Here is a 19,762-nt window from a genome sequence, read left to right as displayed (position 1 = left end):
ATTCGTTGCAAATTTAGTATTACAAGGATGTGTGTATGGTAAAGAGAAAATAGGAGTGGGGAGGAAACTCTTGATAGCTAGGGTTAAATTTCATTAGATCTGTAGAAGATACTCTGTACGAGGAAATACCGTGGGCATTTTAAATAAGAATAGTTGCTTAAGTGTGCAGTTTTTGCGGGGGAGTGGAAGCGTGCTTTAAAAAAAAAAAGAGAAAGAAGTTAATGCCTTCCACCTTTCTCCTCTTTCTGGGAGTGGGGGGAAAGGAGCGAAGAGGGATGGAGATAAGGCCTTTCACTAGACAGCAGCCCCTTCTCGCGTATTTTCCGGTTGCGAGCATAGTTTGCTGTGCCGGCAGAGGGCGGAGCCGACGGTGACGCACCCGTGCGCCGCAAGGCACTGTGGGAAGCTCGGACCGCGAGTGAGGTGGTTGGAGGCGAGGTGGGGGCGGCCGTTTGTTTTCTCGTGGTCTCGAACTCGCGCGTTCTCTTCCTTCCCCGCGGCGAGCGGCGGGGCGGAGAAACGGCGGCGACGGCAGCAGGAGCAGCTGTAGCTTCGGACACCGTCCTGTGCCTTTTCCGGCGAATGGTTCCTCTTCCCCCTCCCTCTCACTGTTTGTTGTGTGTTTGGTGTGTTAAAGCAGGAGCGAGAACGCGAGCAGCGCCATGAGCAACACTACCATCGTCCCCAGCACTGCGGGCCCGGGCCCCAGCGGCGGGCCGGGGGGCGGAGGCGGCGGCGGCGGAGGCGGCGGCACCGAGGTAATCCAGGTGACTAATGTCTCCCCGAGCGCTAGCTCTGAGCAGATGCGGACCCTCTTCGGTTTCCTAGGCAAGATCGACGAACTGCGCCTCTTCCCGCCTGAGTGAGTATCGTCCACCATCACGGTTTTTGCTAACTCCTCCCCAGCCTGGGCCTACCCACACCATTTCCTGCAGGCCCTTGTCTCTGCCTCTCTGGGCCAGGCTGCTTTGGTTGAGGTTGGCTGTTGGGTTTACTTATGAAAGAAATCTGCATTAGGCCTACTGCTGATGCACAGAGGCAGAGCCAGAGTTTGGGGGTTTAGGAGACAACTGGCTTCTAATCTTGGTGTTTTTTTTTCTTTCTTTTTCTCTTTCTCTTTAAATTGTGCCTGCGTGGTCGTTCTTGGGGCCCTTAAAAGCAAGACAGACTCCATTTTATGTGTTTTGTATAGGTTAATTTTTCAAAAAAAAAAACGCGTTTGAATTCTTTGAAAAGTAACAAAAATTTTCATTTCTGTGTTATTTTGATATTGAATTTAATAAACTGTTCGCTAACTGCTCGATATTGTTAAGTGATTCTGGCCTATTTAACATAATTCAGTTAATACTCTGACAGACTTTCAATGAGCTTGAAGTGAAGTCGCTCAGTCGTGTCCGACTCTTTGCGACCCAATGGTCTGTAGCCTATCAGGCTCCTCAGTCCATGGGATTTTCCAGGCAAGAATACTGGAGTGGGTTGCCATTTCCTTTGCCACAGTGAGACTTAGTACTTTTTAAAATGAGAAGAGTTACAGCTGAAACCTCATATTTTCCTTTGTTTAAATAACGTACACATTTTTTATATTCTAGAATTATTCTTCAGAAGGAATTTTTTAGAACGTTAATTTTTTTAATTTGGGGTGTACGGGTTTTTGTTTTTATCCTGTTGTCTTACATTTCTTATTTTATCACAGATGTGTTAAATGAGTGCAATAATTGTAAAAAAAAGCTATAACAAGATGTGATAAATACTAGAGCAAAAATTTAAAGTAATAAAAACAGTCCAGTGCTCCTTGGGAAGAGTGAAAATTCAGATTTTTACTATCAGTGGGTACTCAGTTCCAGCTGTACCATAAGTTTTTTATGATGCCGCTTAAGTACTAAACAGGAGATTGGAATCCTCAAAGAATCCACTGTTGTGGATGTAATAAATCATTAATAACCTGGGCATGATAAATCTGTGCGCTTGTCTAAGTTGATCATACCGCAGTCGGTATTTATTACTGTATTTCATCATGTTTTCCTTAAAGTATTTTCAGATAATAGTGTTCTCAAGTGCTGTATTGTATTTAATTTGGGAGTAAGTACTATAGGTATGGAGGGAGGTTGAGAGTTAATTTACATGAAGTGTAGAATTCTAGGAACAAACTTTTTGTTGAAGTTATTTTAAACAGGTATTTATTTTGACAATGAAGGACAAATGGCTTTCATAATAAGAACTTACGGAAATGGATGTTTTACTGTTAGTTTCTCCCAACATTTATCGTTAGTAGTATTAATAAATGGTAAAATGGCAGGAAATGAAAGTGACACATCTGATTATTATTGATTACTTGATTGTAATCATGTTATTTCTGGAAGTGTATGAGATGCTGGACTTATTTATAAGAAAATATTTCCAGTCCCACAGGTCATTAAGAATTTTTTTTAAGAGTTGCTGACTATGAAATGGTTTTCTTGTGAAAATGTTCTTTTTATGATACTTCTATAAAAAGATGACAAGTGTGGGATGTTACCTTGGCTGTTGTCTCAAGGGGTTCATGATAGAACAGACTGGCTTTTTGATTTGTAGTCAATGGAATGGTTCCATCCTAACCAGGAGAGTTGTGTTCCAGGTAACTTGATGTCTGGGGTGCTATGCATTAAGAGGATTTTTTTCCTACATTGGGAAGAATAAATATTGACACAATTTTGCTGTGATTCCTTCATATATGCGCCCGTGTACAGATCATTTTTTTTCCTGAAAATATGTAAGGTTATAATGTAGTGAATTTTACATTACTTTAGTGGCCTTTACAAATTGAATAGTGTGAATGTAGATCCTGTTGTTCATTTAATATTATATGTGTATGAACATAAAGTTTTTTTTTTTTTTTTTTGACTAATTTAAGTCTTAATAGATAAGCCGACCTGCACAATTTGGAAATAAATTATTGACGGTTTCTTTAAGCTCCCCACAGTTTTCAGTAGTAGTTTGTTACAGATAATGTGCTATGGAGTCCTGGTAGTCTAAAAGGGGTTCATCTTTCCAGAAGTACTCCAAAAATTTACTCTTACTCATAGAATAAGATTAAATGACTTAACTTGAAATTTTGTTGATTGTAAATATATTTGTTGCTTGATTTCTTTTTTTTTTTAAATGGGTGTGTGTTTCTCCCAGAAGGTGTTCATATCCACCTGGAACTCTGACATGCTTGCTTTCTTTTTTTTGTTCAAATGTCACCGATTCACGCTTAATAAAAGTGCAACCACTCCCTGCCTTCTCTATTCAATTTAATTGCTTTTTCTCTGTAGAGCTGTTCACCAACTGACAAGTTTTAACTCCTCTGTCTTCTAGAATAAGGTTCCTTGGGGTCATCAACATCACTTGAGGGGCCGTTTTAAAGTATTATGTGACAGAGTTCCGACCCACACCTCCTGAAATTCTAATTTTAGCCCCAAATTCCTGTTTGTGGGGAAAATTCCTGGGATCATAAACATTTCACTGAGAACCTCAAGAAGGTGTCTCCCCTTATTTTATTATCAAATCCACCTATTTCTTGGTTCTTTTAAGCCAGAAATTGCTAATTTATGATTCCATGCAGTGATACGACCTGTCTTCATAAAGTAGTATTTTATCCCTCCTTCAGTATGATAGCCTTATATATACAGAGGAACTAAGCCTTGTATCCTGTTTTACAAATGAGTGAACTGAAATTCACATAGATTTCTATCAGTGTCAGAACTAGTATTTGAAACCTAATGTGATTCTTTTCTACCACTTCATCATGATTTCCTCAAAGCCAAGCAACTTGTGAGTGGAATCATTCTTTTACACCTAATAGGTATTCTTCAAATGTTTGATTTTAGTGGGGTATCAGTGGAGAAAGTCACTGGAGTGCTTATCAGGTAATGATCCTTGAGAAGCACATGTCAGTTACTCAATAACTGAAGACTTCTGTTACACTGCAGATAAATCTATTACTAACTTCTCAGGGACCAAAAAGAGATACTTTCAGGATCATATAAGTAACTTAGTATAGTTAGGTAAGGGAGAGAACATAATTTCTTTAAAAATTGTTTTAATTTAAAAATATAAAATTTATGTTTAAAACTAAATGCAACAATTTACTATGGTTTTTTTAGAACTAAATAAGACACATGAGGGAAAGAGGATGTGAGGTCAACAGAGTTAATTTTGTCACAGACTTGCTATTTTGTGGGGCTTAAGAGGTAACTTTGTTTGTTAAGAATCAGAGCCTTCCTCTGAAAAGGATTCTCACATTCAGTGGGCTTGAGGTGGAAAACAGTCATCTGAATTTTATGTGTGCATCCCAGAAGATTCTGAAACAAGCCTCAGAGGTCACTGTAAGAAACTAGACACAATACCACCACCACTCTTAGATGGTGAAAGCATCACACAAGGCTTCCTTTTCCCTATCTTGTTCCTCAGTTCTTTTCAACTGCACTGTCTCTTCTATATTAATTCTTAAAGGTAAGGATATTCTTAAAGGTAAATTATGTTTAATTCTTAACAGTCATTTTTAGCAGTGGTACTTGCACAAAATCCTAGGGTGGGAAAATTAATTTCCGATGTCAGTTCTTAACGTCTCTTTTATTGATTTTAACTGAGAAAATGTGACAGTATAAATTGCAGGACCAAATGGCAGTGGTTTTACACGACAATTTAAAGTGAGGAGAGATGAATTATTTGCCCTTCGGCATTCTTACTGTACTTTCTCATAATATTTAAATTGTTCGTGTTTTATGTTTACCTCAGCACCACTTATAGGTATAATAGAGTAGTCAAATAATGTTACACGTACATGAGTGGGTAGAAAAAAATGTGAACATTTAAGATCACTAAATGGAAATATATTGGAGGCATGCAGGCATACTTTCCTAATTTTTTAGAACACTTGATTGTTTATATTCTTTAATAACCTAATATTTGATAGTTATATTTTCTTTCTGTTAGATGACAATAGAAGGTGTCAAAGAAATAGTAGAGGTCATTTTTTTTTAATTGCTTCACTATGTTGTGTTAATTTCTGATGTACAACAAAGTAGTCAACTATGTGTATATATATACCCACTCCTCCTTGGATCTCCATTCCACCCATCTGGGTTGTCACAGAGCACCGAACTGAGCTCCTGTGCTACACAGCAGCTTCCTATTAGCTGTTTTACACCTGGTAGTGTATATATGTCAGTCGTACTCTCCCAGTTGATCCCACTGTCCCCACCCACGTCTACATGTCCCTTCCCTATGTCTGCATCTCTATACCTGCCCTACAAATAGGAACAAAATTGGGCCATTGGCAGAGATGTATAGTAGGGTCACTTTTTAAGAAATGTAAGTGCTTACACTTTAGAACATAAAATGATAGCATTTAAAGAGCTTTTTATTTTAGTTGTAAAAATGTGGCTGTCAGAAATAGGAAGAGCCATGTAGCTCTAGTACTAATGATGAAAAAGCTTTATTTTCAATATACTGGGTGTAGCATTTTAAAATTTCAGAACAGTGATGCTTCACATTAAAAAAAAATTGTATCCTTTCAAAAAAAAAAAACATCTTCCAGTAAACTTCTCTAGCAATATGGCTTAAATCCATTTCAGTACATACATTGACAGCTTTGCTTTGAACCTAGATTAGCATCTGTGCTAATAAGGGCAACGCCTTTAAGAAAACTTACATTCTAGGAGATTAGAATTCTCGGATTATAGATTGATGTTGGTAAAAAGTTTTTATTTTCATATTGTGCCCAAATTATAAGAAAATGTTTCTTTTCAACAAAGCTTAATCTGAAACACTTAGTGTGAACAATCTGATGTAATCCAGTTTTTATGCATATATTAAAATCTCGTTTAATTAGAAAAGTTGACAATTTACCCCGTTCTAATAATTCAAAAGTATTACAGGATTTCCCTCTTCTTTATTGAGTCTCAAGATATAATTGGCTTGTTAAAGCAGTGGTTCTTTACACTGGGTGCATATTAAAATCATCAGGGAGAATTAAAGATGGCATCATTCAGTACTTCTAATTGTAGTCCTCCCCCCCCACCCCACCCCCACTTCGAAGATTGTAATATAAACCTGGGATAATGTGATTACTTTAGTTCACTGATTTTCAGATAGCTTCTGGTTTGGTGTTAGAGAGCAGAGAAACCTACCTTATTTATTCTTTCCTTCCACAAAAAGTTTAATGGCAGAAATTTAACTGTCTATTATTTTTAAAAAACAACTCTGCTCCCTTCTTAATCTTATCTTGCTTAGAGCGATTGTTGCTTGGACCTTAGCTGCTTTTTGTTTTACATAAACAAGGTGCCAAGGAAAGTGACATTTTGTTAATTGAAATTTTGGGTAATAGGTGGGGGTAGCAATATTCCTGTGAGTGCTTAATTTTTTTCTCTGTGTGAAACTGCCGTGAGAGACCCTTAACTATTTATAATGCCTGAGAGTTTTAATCAGCTGTAGATGAAGAAGGACAGGGCATTTAGTAGGCAGGTCAAGAAAACTCATTGTCAAATAGATGTACTTGACCATAATACTCTTTTGTCCCTGAAATGGAAAATTTTTGTTTTTAAGTCTTAAAAAGTTAGCCATATGTAATGAAAAGTTTTCCAAGCCAAAACTAATTACTTGCTATTTGTATTTTTAAATGCCTGGTATTGATATTATGAAGTAAATGTTGACATTTTTGTGATCTGTTCAGACTCTGAGACTGGTTTCAAACTGTTTTTAACTTGATGCATTATGAATTTAAACAGTGATTGTTCTGGGTGTAATTTTCTATAGTCAGTTCTGTGGATAGTACTTGATTGAAAAAGACCATGTATTTTTGAACTGGTTAATATGTGTGCAGTTATGTATTTGTCTGCCTCTTATACTTTTGAATGCAAGTATTTGTGAGTCATTCATTTGTGTTTTTGCTTATAATTTCCTCTTCTTTATGTTATCTGTGTATTTTTTAGTGATTCGCCTTTACCAGTCTCCTCCCGAGTCTGCTTTGTTAAGTTCCATGATCCGGACTCAGCAGTTGTGGCACAGCATCTGACAAACACTGTATTCGTTGACAGAGCTTTGATAGTCGTACCATATGCAGAAGGTTTGTGCTTTGTTTAACTACCTATGTGGGCATCCTATGATGACCATCTACCTCAGTGTAGTTTTAGAGTGAGCATTAGTAGCATGTTAAAAAATCTAAGCTATTAACATTTTGAAACCCTTGTTATACTGTGGTCCATAGTTTTTACATGAAGGCTTCCTAACTTAAAGTTCAAAATCTGATTTGTTTTTATAAGATATTTAACCTTTTGCATTACTTTAAAACATTTTAAATTCATTAAAACCACTTCCCTAATCGTAATTCCTTAAGATACATCTACTTAGTTAATTTAATATTGTTTTATATAAAAGTCCTGAAGGTGAATGGTTCACTTCATGAACATTTACACAGAAACCTTCAAATAAATGCATGATGATGTTTCTATTTTGAATAAATGTGACCAGGTTGGTTTTATTTCCATAGTGATTTAGTGATTCTTCTTACCAATAACTTTAAAAAATATATCCCCCATTGAATTTCAGTATACCAAGGGTCGCAATGGTTTTGGTTTTTATGAAGTTCAATATTTCCTATAGCTTAGGTGCCAAATGGGCACTGGGTGTTTTGTTTTATGCCAGATTTTCTTGTTCATTCTTGCTATATTTTCTAGAATATCTCTAAATAATAAATTCTTCTCTCTGTTATTTGTGTGTGTGATTTTTGTAGTGGAGAAGGCAAATGCAAAACTCTTCCAGATGACTGAAAAACAGTGGGTCCTCTGCAGCTACAGGGGATTCTAGACATTAACTAAAGGCCAGCAAGCACTCAAGTCCCCCAAGTGTTTTCCTGGTGTAACCATTTGTTAACTACATTTTCTCTCTTTTTACATTTTAGGCTGTTAAAGTAATTTGGCAGAAAAATAATGAGCAGGGTTTTTGGATCTTAAAAAGCCACTGTGACAAGACAACACTATCTTTATTCCACTTTGTGAAATTTTCTAAGACATACTTTTTACTTAGCTTGTTCCCAGTGTACTGCTACTTTATTTGCTTTTTGGTAACTATAAATTTAGTGAAAGAAATCACTGAAATATGTTAAAATTACTGGATTTTATTAACATATGCTGACCAGGGTATAAATGCTTTCCCCTTTCCTTAGTGAACTGGTCAGTGGAAGCAGAATCTAGATACTGTTAACTTTAGTTGCTATCTTTGAATACTGATGTGAACATTTAAAACCATTCCTTGTAAAAATTGTGAAATGTCTCGTCCTTAAAACTTAGAAAAATTTCCTCTGTGGTTTTCTAAAGAAATTAAATGGCATTCATGGATAAATTAAGGCATGCTATAAAACAGTAAATCTGTCTCCATGCTATTAAAGTGTATGAGCCCAGTTTTAAGGTTTTAAAGTGTGTGTATATATATATATATATGTAGTGTTAAACTTGTGAGTGTGTTTTGATTAAGCAATTTCTGTCAGTGTGCCTGTTGTAGGATGACTTACCATCAAGAGAAAATTTACAGAATTCAAATGTAGGATAAGTAAATGTAGAATATAGCTTTTGGAACAAGGGTCAAATCATGTGAGTAATTTGCAAAATACTAGTTAGCCTTATAATTTTAAAAATTCTTTTTGGCCAAATATTATGTCATAGTTCCCAAGCCCTGAACATAATACAGTATATCATATAACAAGATTTCATAAATATTTTTAGACCATAGTAATTTTTTTTCATTTGTTTTGAAACAAATATTTAGGGAGTACATGATTAGAATTACAGAACTATTTAGTTACAGAATCTATTAGTATATTACTGGTAATTACTGGTATGGTATGCTGTATTAATGTTGCCGCCACTAAATAACTGATGTACTCAACCCTTCTGTCACTATTCACCCTGGTTTTAGCTCTTAAATTATGCCGTTGCTTCTCGGTCAGTGTTTTAGAGCAATAGACACAGTCTACGGTAAGGAATAGTGTTTAACCAATAAAACTGAGATAGCTGAATTTGGAAGGAACTCTTAATAATAATGGATTTGGGGACTATTTAGGTTCCTTGGTTAATGTTTGTTTCTTTTGTCTGTTTCTTTTTCTTTCGTTTCTACACATTCATGCAGTATTTCATGGTTCTATCAAAGCAGCAGTAAAAAAAATACTCTTGACGCATGAAAATTAACTGGTGAGGGGCCTCATTGCTATTTTTAAATTGTAGTTTTATTTTTAAATAGTCTTTTTTTAATCAGAGGATCAGATGCATGACTTTTTTTTTAATGGATGCAGATCTTCTATCCGGTGTCTCACAATAAATTCAAGAGGATTTTAGTTTGCCAGAAATGTTGCAAATGCACTAATTTTAGCAAGATGTTGATACTTAATATTATCCTCTTGAGACATAATTTTGCATGCAAAATTATCCCATAATCTTTGTAGGTTTGTTAATAATGATGCATTAATGCCCTATATCTAAATCTTCTCCCTTCTCCCCCCCTCCATAACTCTTGGTATCTAAATTGATGACAGCTCTGACACAAGCAAGATAACAGTGCTGTGTAGTATACATTTGTTTTATATTATCGGCACTTCTCAGTTTAGGTGGAAGGAACCATTACCTTTATTTAACAGTGGTTTTTCTTTTTTGTTGTTGTGTTTTACAGTTCTTTTCCCTGGTTCAGCCTGAACTATATACCAGGCCCTGCTGAAAATACCACCCAACAGTTTTCTTCTGCAGCTTATCCAGTTTCTCTTAAGTGCCCTGTACATATTGTATGTTTTATGATGAGATGCAGTTTCTTAATATGTATTACAGAAATACTACTGGTATTTGCAAATATGTAGTTTAATTGTATTATTGAACTCTCATTTTGGGGGCTTGGGCACATTAACAGATTAATCCATCTGTATAGGGCTTTTGCTGTTGGATAGAATTTAAATTGTCTACATAAATATTTGTCTCAGGACCCTTAGATTTTATCTGAATACACAGATTAGGCTTTAAAAACAAGACATACATGTTGTTTTTGGCTTTAGGAGTTTGGCTAAGTTAGCTTTTGAACTGACACTATATAGCAGCATTTTTTGGTATGGTTAGCATGGCACATATTGGAACATAAAGCATTTTACTGTACAGGTAAGGAATGTGCCATGTTTTACTTTTTCTCTTTCTCTTTCCCTCTCACTCACTCCCACACACATCCTGTGTGTATTCAGAGACCGTCAGAAACATTCATATTCATTTTCATGAGTCAGCAAAAGCCCTACTCTTGATTCAACAGAATATTTCCTTTACATACTTTTTTCTCTTAATTTTTACAAAATTGTATGGTAGGTGTAAAAGAAAATCATAGTAACTGTACCATATTATTAACCCCTAAATCAAACTTTTTTTGTCTTGTGTATCTTGATTTTTCTGTGTGCTTTATAGTGAAGCAGCCGACACGAGTCGTTGTTCATAAAACAGCTTTTGAAAGTTGAGAGCACACCCCTGGAGAACCGACTGTGCTTGCTTACGTTTGGTTCATGACTTAAAAATCGAGTACAGGTGATGAAATCTTGGCAGTGTTAACAAAAAAGTAGTGTGTATTGTGCTATTTTTTTTTTACTCTAGAAACTTAACCATTTGTAGAGAAAAAGGAAACAAATTTTCACACATTGAAGTTTCATTCTGACATAAAATTAATGATAAATAATCATAGAAATCAAGCTTTATATTTTAGCGAACATAAGTACTTTCAACAAACTCAGGTGGTGTATCAGGGAGACATTTTCTGGGTGTTTTTGTGTGTTTTCTGTCTTGCAGAAGAGTGTGTTCTAATGCATGGGTGTTTCTCTGCAGGAGTTATTCCTGATGAGACTAAGGCTTTGTCTCTGTTGGCACCAGCTAATGCAGTGGCAGGTCTTCTGCCTGGTGGTGGACTCCTGCCTACTCCTAACCCACTTACCCAGGTATTAGTTCTATTGAATTCTTAAAGCATGGAAAGGAACACAGAATGGTGGATAAATCTGAATGTATTTGTGCCTTTTTTGAGTCCTGTATGATTCCACTTCACAGACTATTGTCACATGGTCAGAGTATTGTAAAATGCTGTTGTATTATAATCATAAGTATTAAAGTGGTAGTTTACATTTTAAGGACATTCTCAAAAATAATATATATCTTATCATTTTGTCACTGACTCTCAAAATAGCCCATAAGTCATGAGGCATATTTCTGTTGCAGATGTTGTTTAGTATGTTGATCTGAACTGAGAAAATTAAGGTGTGAAGTTAAGACATTTTTTTTTCTTTCCCCATACCCTTTTATCTTTTGCTCTTGGGGTTTACATTAAGTAGATAATGTGAAGATGAATTTGAAGATCTGGGTAATTCATAGATACCTTTGATGTATAAAATTGTATAATAAGCCAATTTTATAATAGTTAATCTTTGAACAACATGAGTTTGAACTGTTTGCTCCGTTTATATGAGGATTTCTTTTTAACTACTACATGGCTTTCCTGGTGGCTCAGACAGTAAAGAATTTACCTGCGATGTCGGAGATCCAGGTTTGATTACTAGGTCGGGAAGATCCCCTGGAGAAGGGAATGGCTACCCACTCCACTCCAGTATTCGTGCCTGGAGAATTCCATGGACAGAGGAGCGAAGTGGGCTATAGTCCATGAGGTTGCAGAGAGTCGGACACAACTGAGCGACTAACGCTTTCACTTTGAATACGTATTATAGTACTACACACCCAAGATTGGTTGACTCGAAATGTGGGCCAGTCGATAATGGAGAGCTGACTGAAGTTACAGGTCGACTACATGAAGAGTTGCACTCCTAGCCCCCATGTTGCTCAAGGATCAACTGTATGAACAGGATTTTAACTCAGTGATTGGTTAAATTACAGTATGTTTGCTGCCTATACTTCATAAGTAATAATGAAACTAGGAGAACTTCAAGGACAGTGCTTGTGAAGAGGCTCAAACTGCCTGCAAAGTTATAAGATTTTGCATTGTTTGTGTGCATTAAATTAACTAATTATGAGGACTTCCTGGTGGTTCAGAAAGTAGAGAATCCTCCTGCAACGCAGGAGACCTCGGGATGATCCCCTGGAGAAGGGAATGGCTACCCATTTCACTGTTCTTATCTGGAGAATCCCATGGACAGAGGAGCCTGGTGGGTTACAGTCCATGGGGTTGCAAAGAGTCAGGCACGACTGAGAGACTAACATACAACAGGAAATTACTAGAGAACTCTTAATGAATATATATAACTCAGGTATAGAAAGAGCCACTACTGCTGTGGTAAGAAATGTAAGTAAGAGTTGCTAAGTCATGTCAGATCCTTTGTGACCTCGTGGACTGTAGTCCACCAGGCTCCTCTGTCCATGGGATTCTCTAGGCAGGAATATTGGAGTGGGTTGCCATTCCCTTCTCCAGGGGATCAACCCACCCCAGGGATGGAACCCGGCTCTCCCACATTGCAGGCAGATTCTTTACCGTGTGAGCCACCAGGGAAGCCCTAAGGAATAAACTTAAGATATACACACTTAGTTGGGGGGAGGAGATCCCACAGTTTATAGACTTCAACTAGTAGTCATCCGACCCTTTAGAGGAAAAAAAACGTTGATATACTCTGCCAGCCTGGCAGTATGAGACATAGAAACAAAATTTTAAATAAATAGAATTTGAAATTTCACAGATTGGCGCTGTTCCATTGGCTGCTTTGGGAGCTCCTACCCTTGATCCTGCCCTTGCTGCACTTGGGCTTCCTGGAGCAAACTTGAACTCACAGGTAATTTAATATCCTTGAACTCTGAGCTTCTTTCGTAATTTAAGAATTTGCTTCATTAGATTTTAGTTTGCATTTCAACAGCAGGAGATAACCGTTATATTGTAGTGAATTTTTTCTTATGTAAACTTGTTAATGAGAGATTTAAAAGGTCACTGCATTAGCCCCTTGCCCATCAAAGAATTTCTCATTTTATGATGTTCAAAGTAAAGATAAGTTTCATAGGAAACCACTACCATATCAATGTTGCAAAGTCAGAATACAAGTCATGAAACGATAGGAATGTGTTCATAATTTGTCCTCTTGTCATTTACTCACTTGGAAATTTTTGTTTTCCCTCATTGCAATTTAGATTAACTTTTATGAAGTTCTTTATGAAACTTTTGATTATTATACTGACTGAGCACTTTGATTTTTGTTTTACATGTTTCCTTAAAATGTTACTTATCCTCAGGAAATCTTTAAATAAGCAGGAACTAGTCTATAAAATCTGGACTGTTTAGCTACATCATCTTTGTATTTAACTTGATAGAGCAGCTCTCGATATCCAGCACTGTAGTCACTATTGTCATCTGTTTATTTTTTTGCAGCTAGAAAATTTACTGTGACGTGTTTGCCTGGCATTATATTTCTGTTAGTCATTGTGGTGCTTGGGATATGTTAGCTTCTATAGGTTTGCCAAATTGTTCTAGGTCATTTCAACATACTAAAAAAAATTAAAATTGTAATCATTTACTATTCTGTGTTCTCATTTTTAATATTTTTATTTTCCAGTCTCTTGCTGCAGATCAGTTGCTGAAACTTATGAGTACTGTTGATCCGAAGTAAGAACTTTTTTCCTTTGTTTCCATTGATGATAGAAATATGTCAGTGTCTACAGATAGCACTTACTTTTTGATAGCTAAAAGAAATTGATCTCACAGCGTGCAATCAGTTCAGTTCAGTCGCTCCGTCATATCCAACTCTTTGCGACCCCATGAATCGCAGCACGCCAGGCTTCCCTGTCCATCACTAACTCCCGGAGTTCACTCAAACTCAGGTCCATCCAGTCGGTGATGCCATCCAGCCATCTCATCCTCTGTTGTCCCCTTTTCCTCCTGCCCCTAATCCCTCCCAGCATCAGGGTCTTTTCCAATGAGTCAACTCTTCGCCTGAGGTGGCCAAAGTATTAGAGTTTCAGCTTCAGCATCAGTCCTTCCAATGAACACCCAGGACTGATCTCCTTTAGAATGGACTGGTTGGATCTCCTTGCAGTCCAAGGAGCTCTCAAGAGTCTTCTCCAACACCACAGTTCAAAAGCATCAATTCTTTGGTGCTCAGCTTCTTTCACAGTCCAACTCTCACATCAATACATGACCACTGGCATGCAATACATAATCCTGTTTTCTAGAAAGAAAAATCCAGAAGTATGCCCATCTATAAAGTGTTTTGTTTTGGTGTAATTTTTAATCTTTGAAGATCATTGTCAATAGCTTAAACCAGAGTGACCAAAACCATCTACGAAAAAAATGCTGCAAGGCAAAAGGGTTGTCTGAGGACGCCTTACAAAATAGCTGAGAAGATAAGTGAAAGTCAAAGGAGAAAAGAAAAGATAGTGCAGAATTCCAAAGATTACTTAGACATAAGAAAGCCTTCCTAAGTGAACAGTGCAAAGAAATAGAGGAGAACAATACAATGGGAAAGACTAGAGATTGCTTCAGGAAAGTTGGAGATACTAAGGGATTATTTCATGCAAAGATCGGCACAATAAAGGACAGAAAAGGCAAGGACATAAGCATAAGATACTAAGAAGAGGTGGCAAAAATACACAAGTGAACTGTACAGTAAAGGTTTTAAGGACATGAATAAAAATGATGATGTGATCACTTACCTTGTGTCCCATATCCTGGAATGTGAAGTCAAGTGGGCTTTAGGAAGCATTACTGTGAGCAAGGCTAGTGGATGTGATGGATTCCAGCTGAGTTATTTCAAATCCTAAAAGATGATGCTATTAAAGTACTGCATTTTATTAAAGAAGTGAGGGAAGCACTAGCCTAGAGTAAGAGTAATATACATCACATACTAAAAGTCACTGTCTTTCGGTGCTTTGAAAAGTTTTTATTTGTGCTGCAATTTATATTCCTACTTGACATATCGCAGATTCTTGAGATGTTTTCATTAGTCATTTCTTAGTGTGTTAAGTGAAAGTCGCTCAGTCGTACTGGACTCTTTGCAACCCCATGGACTATACAGTTCATGAAATTCTCCAGGCCAGAATAGTGGAATGTGTAGCCATTTCCTTCTACAGGGGATCTTCGCAACCCAGGGATCAAACCCAGGGCTCCCGCATTGCAGACGGATTCTTCACCAAATGAGCCACAAGGGAAGCACCTTAGTGTGTTAAATCTGAGCGAAATTAATTTTCCTTTTTTTTTCTTTTTATTTTAATTGGAGGCTAATTACAATATTGTAGTGGTTTTTGCCATACATTGACATGAAACAGATATGTGTGTACATGTGTTCCCCATCCTGAACTCCCCTACCACCTCACTCCCCATCCCATCTCTCAGAGTCATCCCAGTGCACCAGCCCTGAGCACCCTGTCTCATGCATGGAACCTGGACTGGCAATCTGTTTCACATATGATGATAAACAGGTTTCAATGCTATTATCTCAAATCATCCCACCCTTGCCTTCTCCCATAGAGTCCAAAGGACTGTTCTATACATCTGTGTCTCTTTTGCTGTCTCGCATATAGGGTCATCATTACCATCATTCTAACTCCATATAAATGTGTTAGTATACTGTGTTGGTGTTTTTCTTTCTGACTTAACTTCACTCTGTATAATAGGCTCCAGTTTCATCCACCTCATTAGAACTGATTTTCATTTTAACTGGGTGAAAGTCGCTGTCAGTAAGTAGAGCATGTGGGGGAGGCAGAACAGAATCATTTGATTATAGTAGTTGTTGGCATTTTTTCTAAAAATGACCAAGTGAAATCCAAGCATGTATCTACTATGAAGCTTGTTAAGTAAAATGTGACTAATAGAGTTAAAAAATAAAAAAAACCTCCCATAGTCATTCTTGTTTACATTTTACACTGCCCACAAATAACTATCATCCTCAACTTGGTGTCTATAGTTTTTTCTCATTTTTATAAACCCTTAAGGCTAAAGACTAAACCCTTTAGCCTTTGCAGTCAGGAATTTCATAAATAACTTTGGTATGTCATTGGCTTCTGCCTCAGTTTGTCATCTGTAAGCTTAAAAAGTAATTCTCTTCCCCAAGAAAATTAGGATGAAGTAGAAAACATGAAGGAACGTTCTGTTAATCAAAAATCACTAGCATTATTATATTCTCATTTACTAGCGATTCTTAGAAAGTATATGAAAAGTTCATGGATGTTCAGCAAAATTAGTTTTTTTCTTATTTGAAATATCTTCGTCTTTTAAAATGGTGAGTGCCATTTTGCATAGTACTATTTTACTATATTGTTTATAATTTTGTCAAAGTTATCATGGAGTCTTCTCACTTTTTTCAAGGAGTATCTTAGTAAAATGATGATAGGAAACGTGTATTTAATTAGATATACAAATATGTTTTTAAATGTGTCAAATGCAATTCTTGGTTCTATTCCAGATTGAATCATGTCGCTGCTGGTCTTGTTTCACCAAGTCTGAAATCAGATACCTCTAGTAAAGAAATAGAGGAAGCCATGAAGAGAGTACGAGAAGCACAGTCCCTAATTTCTGCTGCTATAGAACCAGGTAAAATAGATTTATGCAATTATGTTTGAAATATGTTGAATAATACTTCCGTCATTTTTTCCCCATATTTTGCTAAAAGTTCATTCTGAAACATTGGTGCCTAGGATTACCTAATGCTTTGTGGGGTATTTTGGTTGTTTTTAATTTGGGGGGGTTTACTGTTATTTTTAGTCACTTATGTTTGCCTAAGTTCAGGTATAACCTAAATCAAATCCCTTATGATTATATAGTGGAACTAAATAAATTTAAGGGACTAGATCTGATAGATAGAGTGCCTGATGAGCTATGGATGCAGGTTTGTGACATTGTGCAGGAGACAGGGATCAAGACCATCCCCGTGGAAAAGAAATGCAAAAAAGCAAAGTGGCTGTCTGAGGAGGCCTTACAAATAGCTGTGAAAAGAAGGGAAGTGAAAAGCGAAGGAGAAAAGGAAAGATACACCCATTTGAATATGGAGTTCCAAAGAATAGCAAGGAGAGATGAGAAAGCTTTCCTCAGTGATCAAGGCAAAGAAATACAGAAAAACAATAGAATAGGAAAGACTAGAGATCTCGTCAAGAAAATCAGAGATATCAAGGGAATATATTTCATGCAAAGATGGGCTCAATAAACGACAGAAATGGGTATTGACCTAACAGAAGCAGAAGATATTAAGAAGAGGTGGCAAGAATACACAGAAGAACTATACAAAAAAGATCTTTATGACCCAGATAATGATGGTGTGATCACTCACCTAGAGCCAGACATCCTGGAATGTGAAGTCAAGTGGGCCTTAGGAAGTATCACTACAAACAAAGCTAGTCAAGGTGATGGAATTCCAGTTGAGCTATTTCAAATCCAAAAAGATGATGCTATGAAAGTGCTGCACTCAATATGTCAGCAAATTTGGAAAACTCAGCAGTGGCCACGGGACTGGAAAAGCTGTTTTCATTCCAATCCCAAAGAAAGGCAATGCCAAAGAATGCTCAAACTACCGCACAGTTGGCACTCATCTCACATGCTAGTAAAGTAATGCTCAAAATTTTCCAAGCCAAGCTTCAGCATTACATGAACCATGAACTTCCAGATATTCAAGCTGGTTTTAGAAAAGGCAGAGGAACCAGAGAACAAATTGCCAACATTTGCTGGATCATGGAAAAAGCAAGAGAGTTCCAGAAAAACATCTATTTCTGCTTTATTGACTATACCAAAGCCTTTGACTGTGTGGATCACAATAAACTGGAAAATTCTTCAAGAGATGGGAATACCAGACCACCTGACCTGCCTCCTAAGAAATCTGTATGCCGATCAAGAAGCAACAGTTAGAACTGGACATGGAACAACAGACTGGTTCCAAATAGAAAGAGGAGTACATGAAGGCTATATATTGTCACCCTGCTTATTTGACTTCTATGCAGAATACATCATGAGAAACTCTGGGCTAGAGGAAGCAAAAGCTGGAATCAAGATTGCAGGGAGCAAGAACAATAACCTCAGATATGCAGATGACACCACCCTTATGGTAGAAAGTGAAGAAGAACTAAAGAGCCTGTTGGTGAAAGTGAAAGAGGAGAGCAAAAAAGTTGGCTTAAAGCTCAACATTCAGAAAACCAAGATCATGGCATCCAGTCCCATCACTTCATTGGAAATAGATGGGGAAACAGTGTCTTTACACTTTAAAGTCTGTGGAAACAGACTTTATTTTTTGGGGCTCCAAAATCACTGCAGATGGTGATTGCAGCCATGAAATTAAAAGATGCTTAGTCTTTGGAAGGAAAGTTATGACCAACCTAGACAGCATATTAAAAAGCAAAGATATTACTTTGCCAACAGAGGTCCATCTAGTCAAGGCTGTGGTTTTTCCAGTAGTCATGTATGGATGTGAGAGTTGGACTATAAAGAAAGCTGAGGGATCAAGAATTGATGCTTTTGAACTGTGGTGTTGGAGAAGACTCTTGAGAGTCCCTTGAACTGCAAGGAGATCCAGCCAGTCCATCCTAAAGGAGATCAGTCCTGGATGTTCATTGGAAGGACTGATGTTGAAGCTGAAACTCCAATACTTTGGCCAAACTCCAATACTCTGGCCACCTCATGTGAAGAGTTGACTCATTTGAAAAGTCTTTGATGTTGGGAAAGATTGAAGGGAGGAGGAAAAGGGGACAACAGAGGATGAGATGGTTGGATGGCATCACTGACTCAGTGGACATGAGTTTGGGTAAACTCCGGGAGTTGGTGATGGACAGGGAGGCTTGGTGTGCTACAGTTCATGGGGTTGCAAAAGTCAGACATGACTGAGCGACTGAACTGAAGTTGGGATAGCCTGATCTATGGTCTTTTATTTGACCAAGAAGGCCTAATAAAGTTTCTTCTATTTACATCATTTGTTTACAGAAAAGTAAATACATCATTCTTTGCAGATTGTCTTTTTGTGGTGAGATGAATTGTCCCATTTTCTGCATATATGTATTTGGATATTTGGTCCTGATTTTTTTTTCCCCTTGATAAACAATGCTTTATTCATTTTCTTCATTCCAATTCTTAATGGGGTGATTTTTATTGTATATGGTATTAGACAAATAATTGTAAAGTATAATGGATAAATTAATACCAAATCTTTATGTGTATTATCTCATTTAACCAAGTTATTAGATAATTAACCCAGCAGCATATAACAAGCAGTTTATATAGATAACTGGACCTGTGTGACTCCAAAACAAGAACACCATTTCTGTTTTCATTGGAAACAACTGAAATGACTGAAAACGACTTACTTCTTTATGAAATTTTGTTTGCTGCACAAATTTTTGTTAATTTGATATTCACAATAAGTTGAATTCTATTAATGAAATGATAGAAATGTAAAAGAGGAACTCATTCTCACTTTGTGCATGTGGGCTAAGTCGCCTCAGTCATGTCTGACTCTTGTAAACCTATGGACTATGGCTACCAGGCTACTCTGTCCATGGGATTCTCCAGGCAAGAATAGTGGAGTGGGTTGCCATGACCTGCTCCAGGGGATCTTTCTGACCGAATGCAGCTCCTGCACTGCAAATGAATTCTTCACTCTCAGTCGCCGGGGCGGGGCCAGCATTCTCACTTTGAATGATAGTCCATGTATGAAGAATGCAATGGCTATATTTCTCCTTCATTCGGTCCTTAGTTAAAGAAATTTATGTGTTATTTTAAACTACTAAATGGTAACAGATCATTCTTGCTCTGCTCTGTGAACTTACACAGTGTT

General features: G+C 37.2%; 1 protein-coding gene across 4 annotated transcripts in view; it reads left to right on the top strand.

The window, feature by feature from the left end:
- The first annotated feature begins 662 nt into the window (after nucleotides 1-662).
- SRSF11 (serine and arginine rich splicing factor 11) overlaps nucleotides 663-19,762 on the top strand; it is a 35,383-nt gene continuing 16,283 nt past the window's right edge. For all 4 annotated transcript variants that reach the window (XM_052637024.1, XM_052637023.1, XM_052637022.1 and 1 more), the window contains exons 1-6: nucleotides 663-862; nucleotides 6,954-7,087; nucleotides 10,860-10,969; nucleotides 12,707-12,799; nucleotides 13,571-13,620; nucleotides 16,415-16,542. In XM_052637024.1, coding sequence (XP_052492984.1) covers nucleotides 663-862; nucleotides 6,954-7,087; nucleotides 10,860-10,969; nucleotides 12,707-12,799; nucleotides 13,571-13,620; nucleotides 16,415-16,542 — 715 coding nt within the window. The remainder of the gene's footprint in view (nucleotides 863-6,953; nucleotides 7,088-10,859; nucleotides 10,970-12,706; nucleotides 12,800-13,570; nucleotides 13,621-16,414; nucleotides 16,543-19,762) is intronic.

This window comes from Budorcas taxicolor, chromosome 3, assembly GCF_023091745.1.
Source record: "Budorcas taxicolor isolate Tak-1 chromosome 3, Takin1.1, whole genome shotgun sequence".
In the NCBI taxonomy this organism is placed as follows: Eukaryota; Metazoa; Chordata; class Mammalia; order Artiodactyla; family Bovidae; genus Budorcas; species Budorcas taxicolor.
This window is presented reverse-complemented; position numbering and strand designations above follow the sequence as displayed.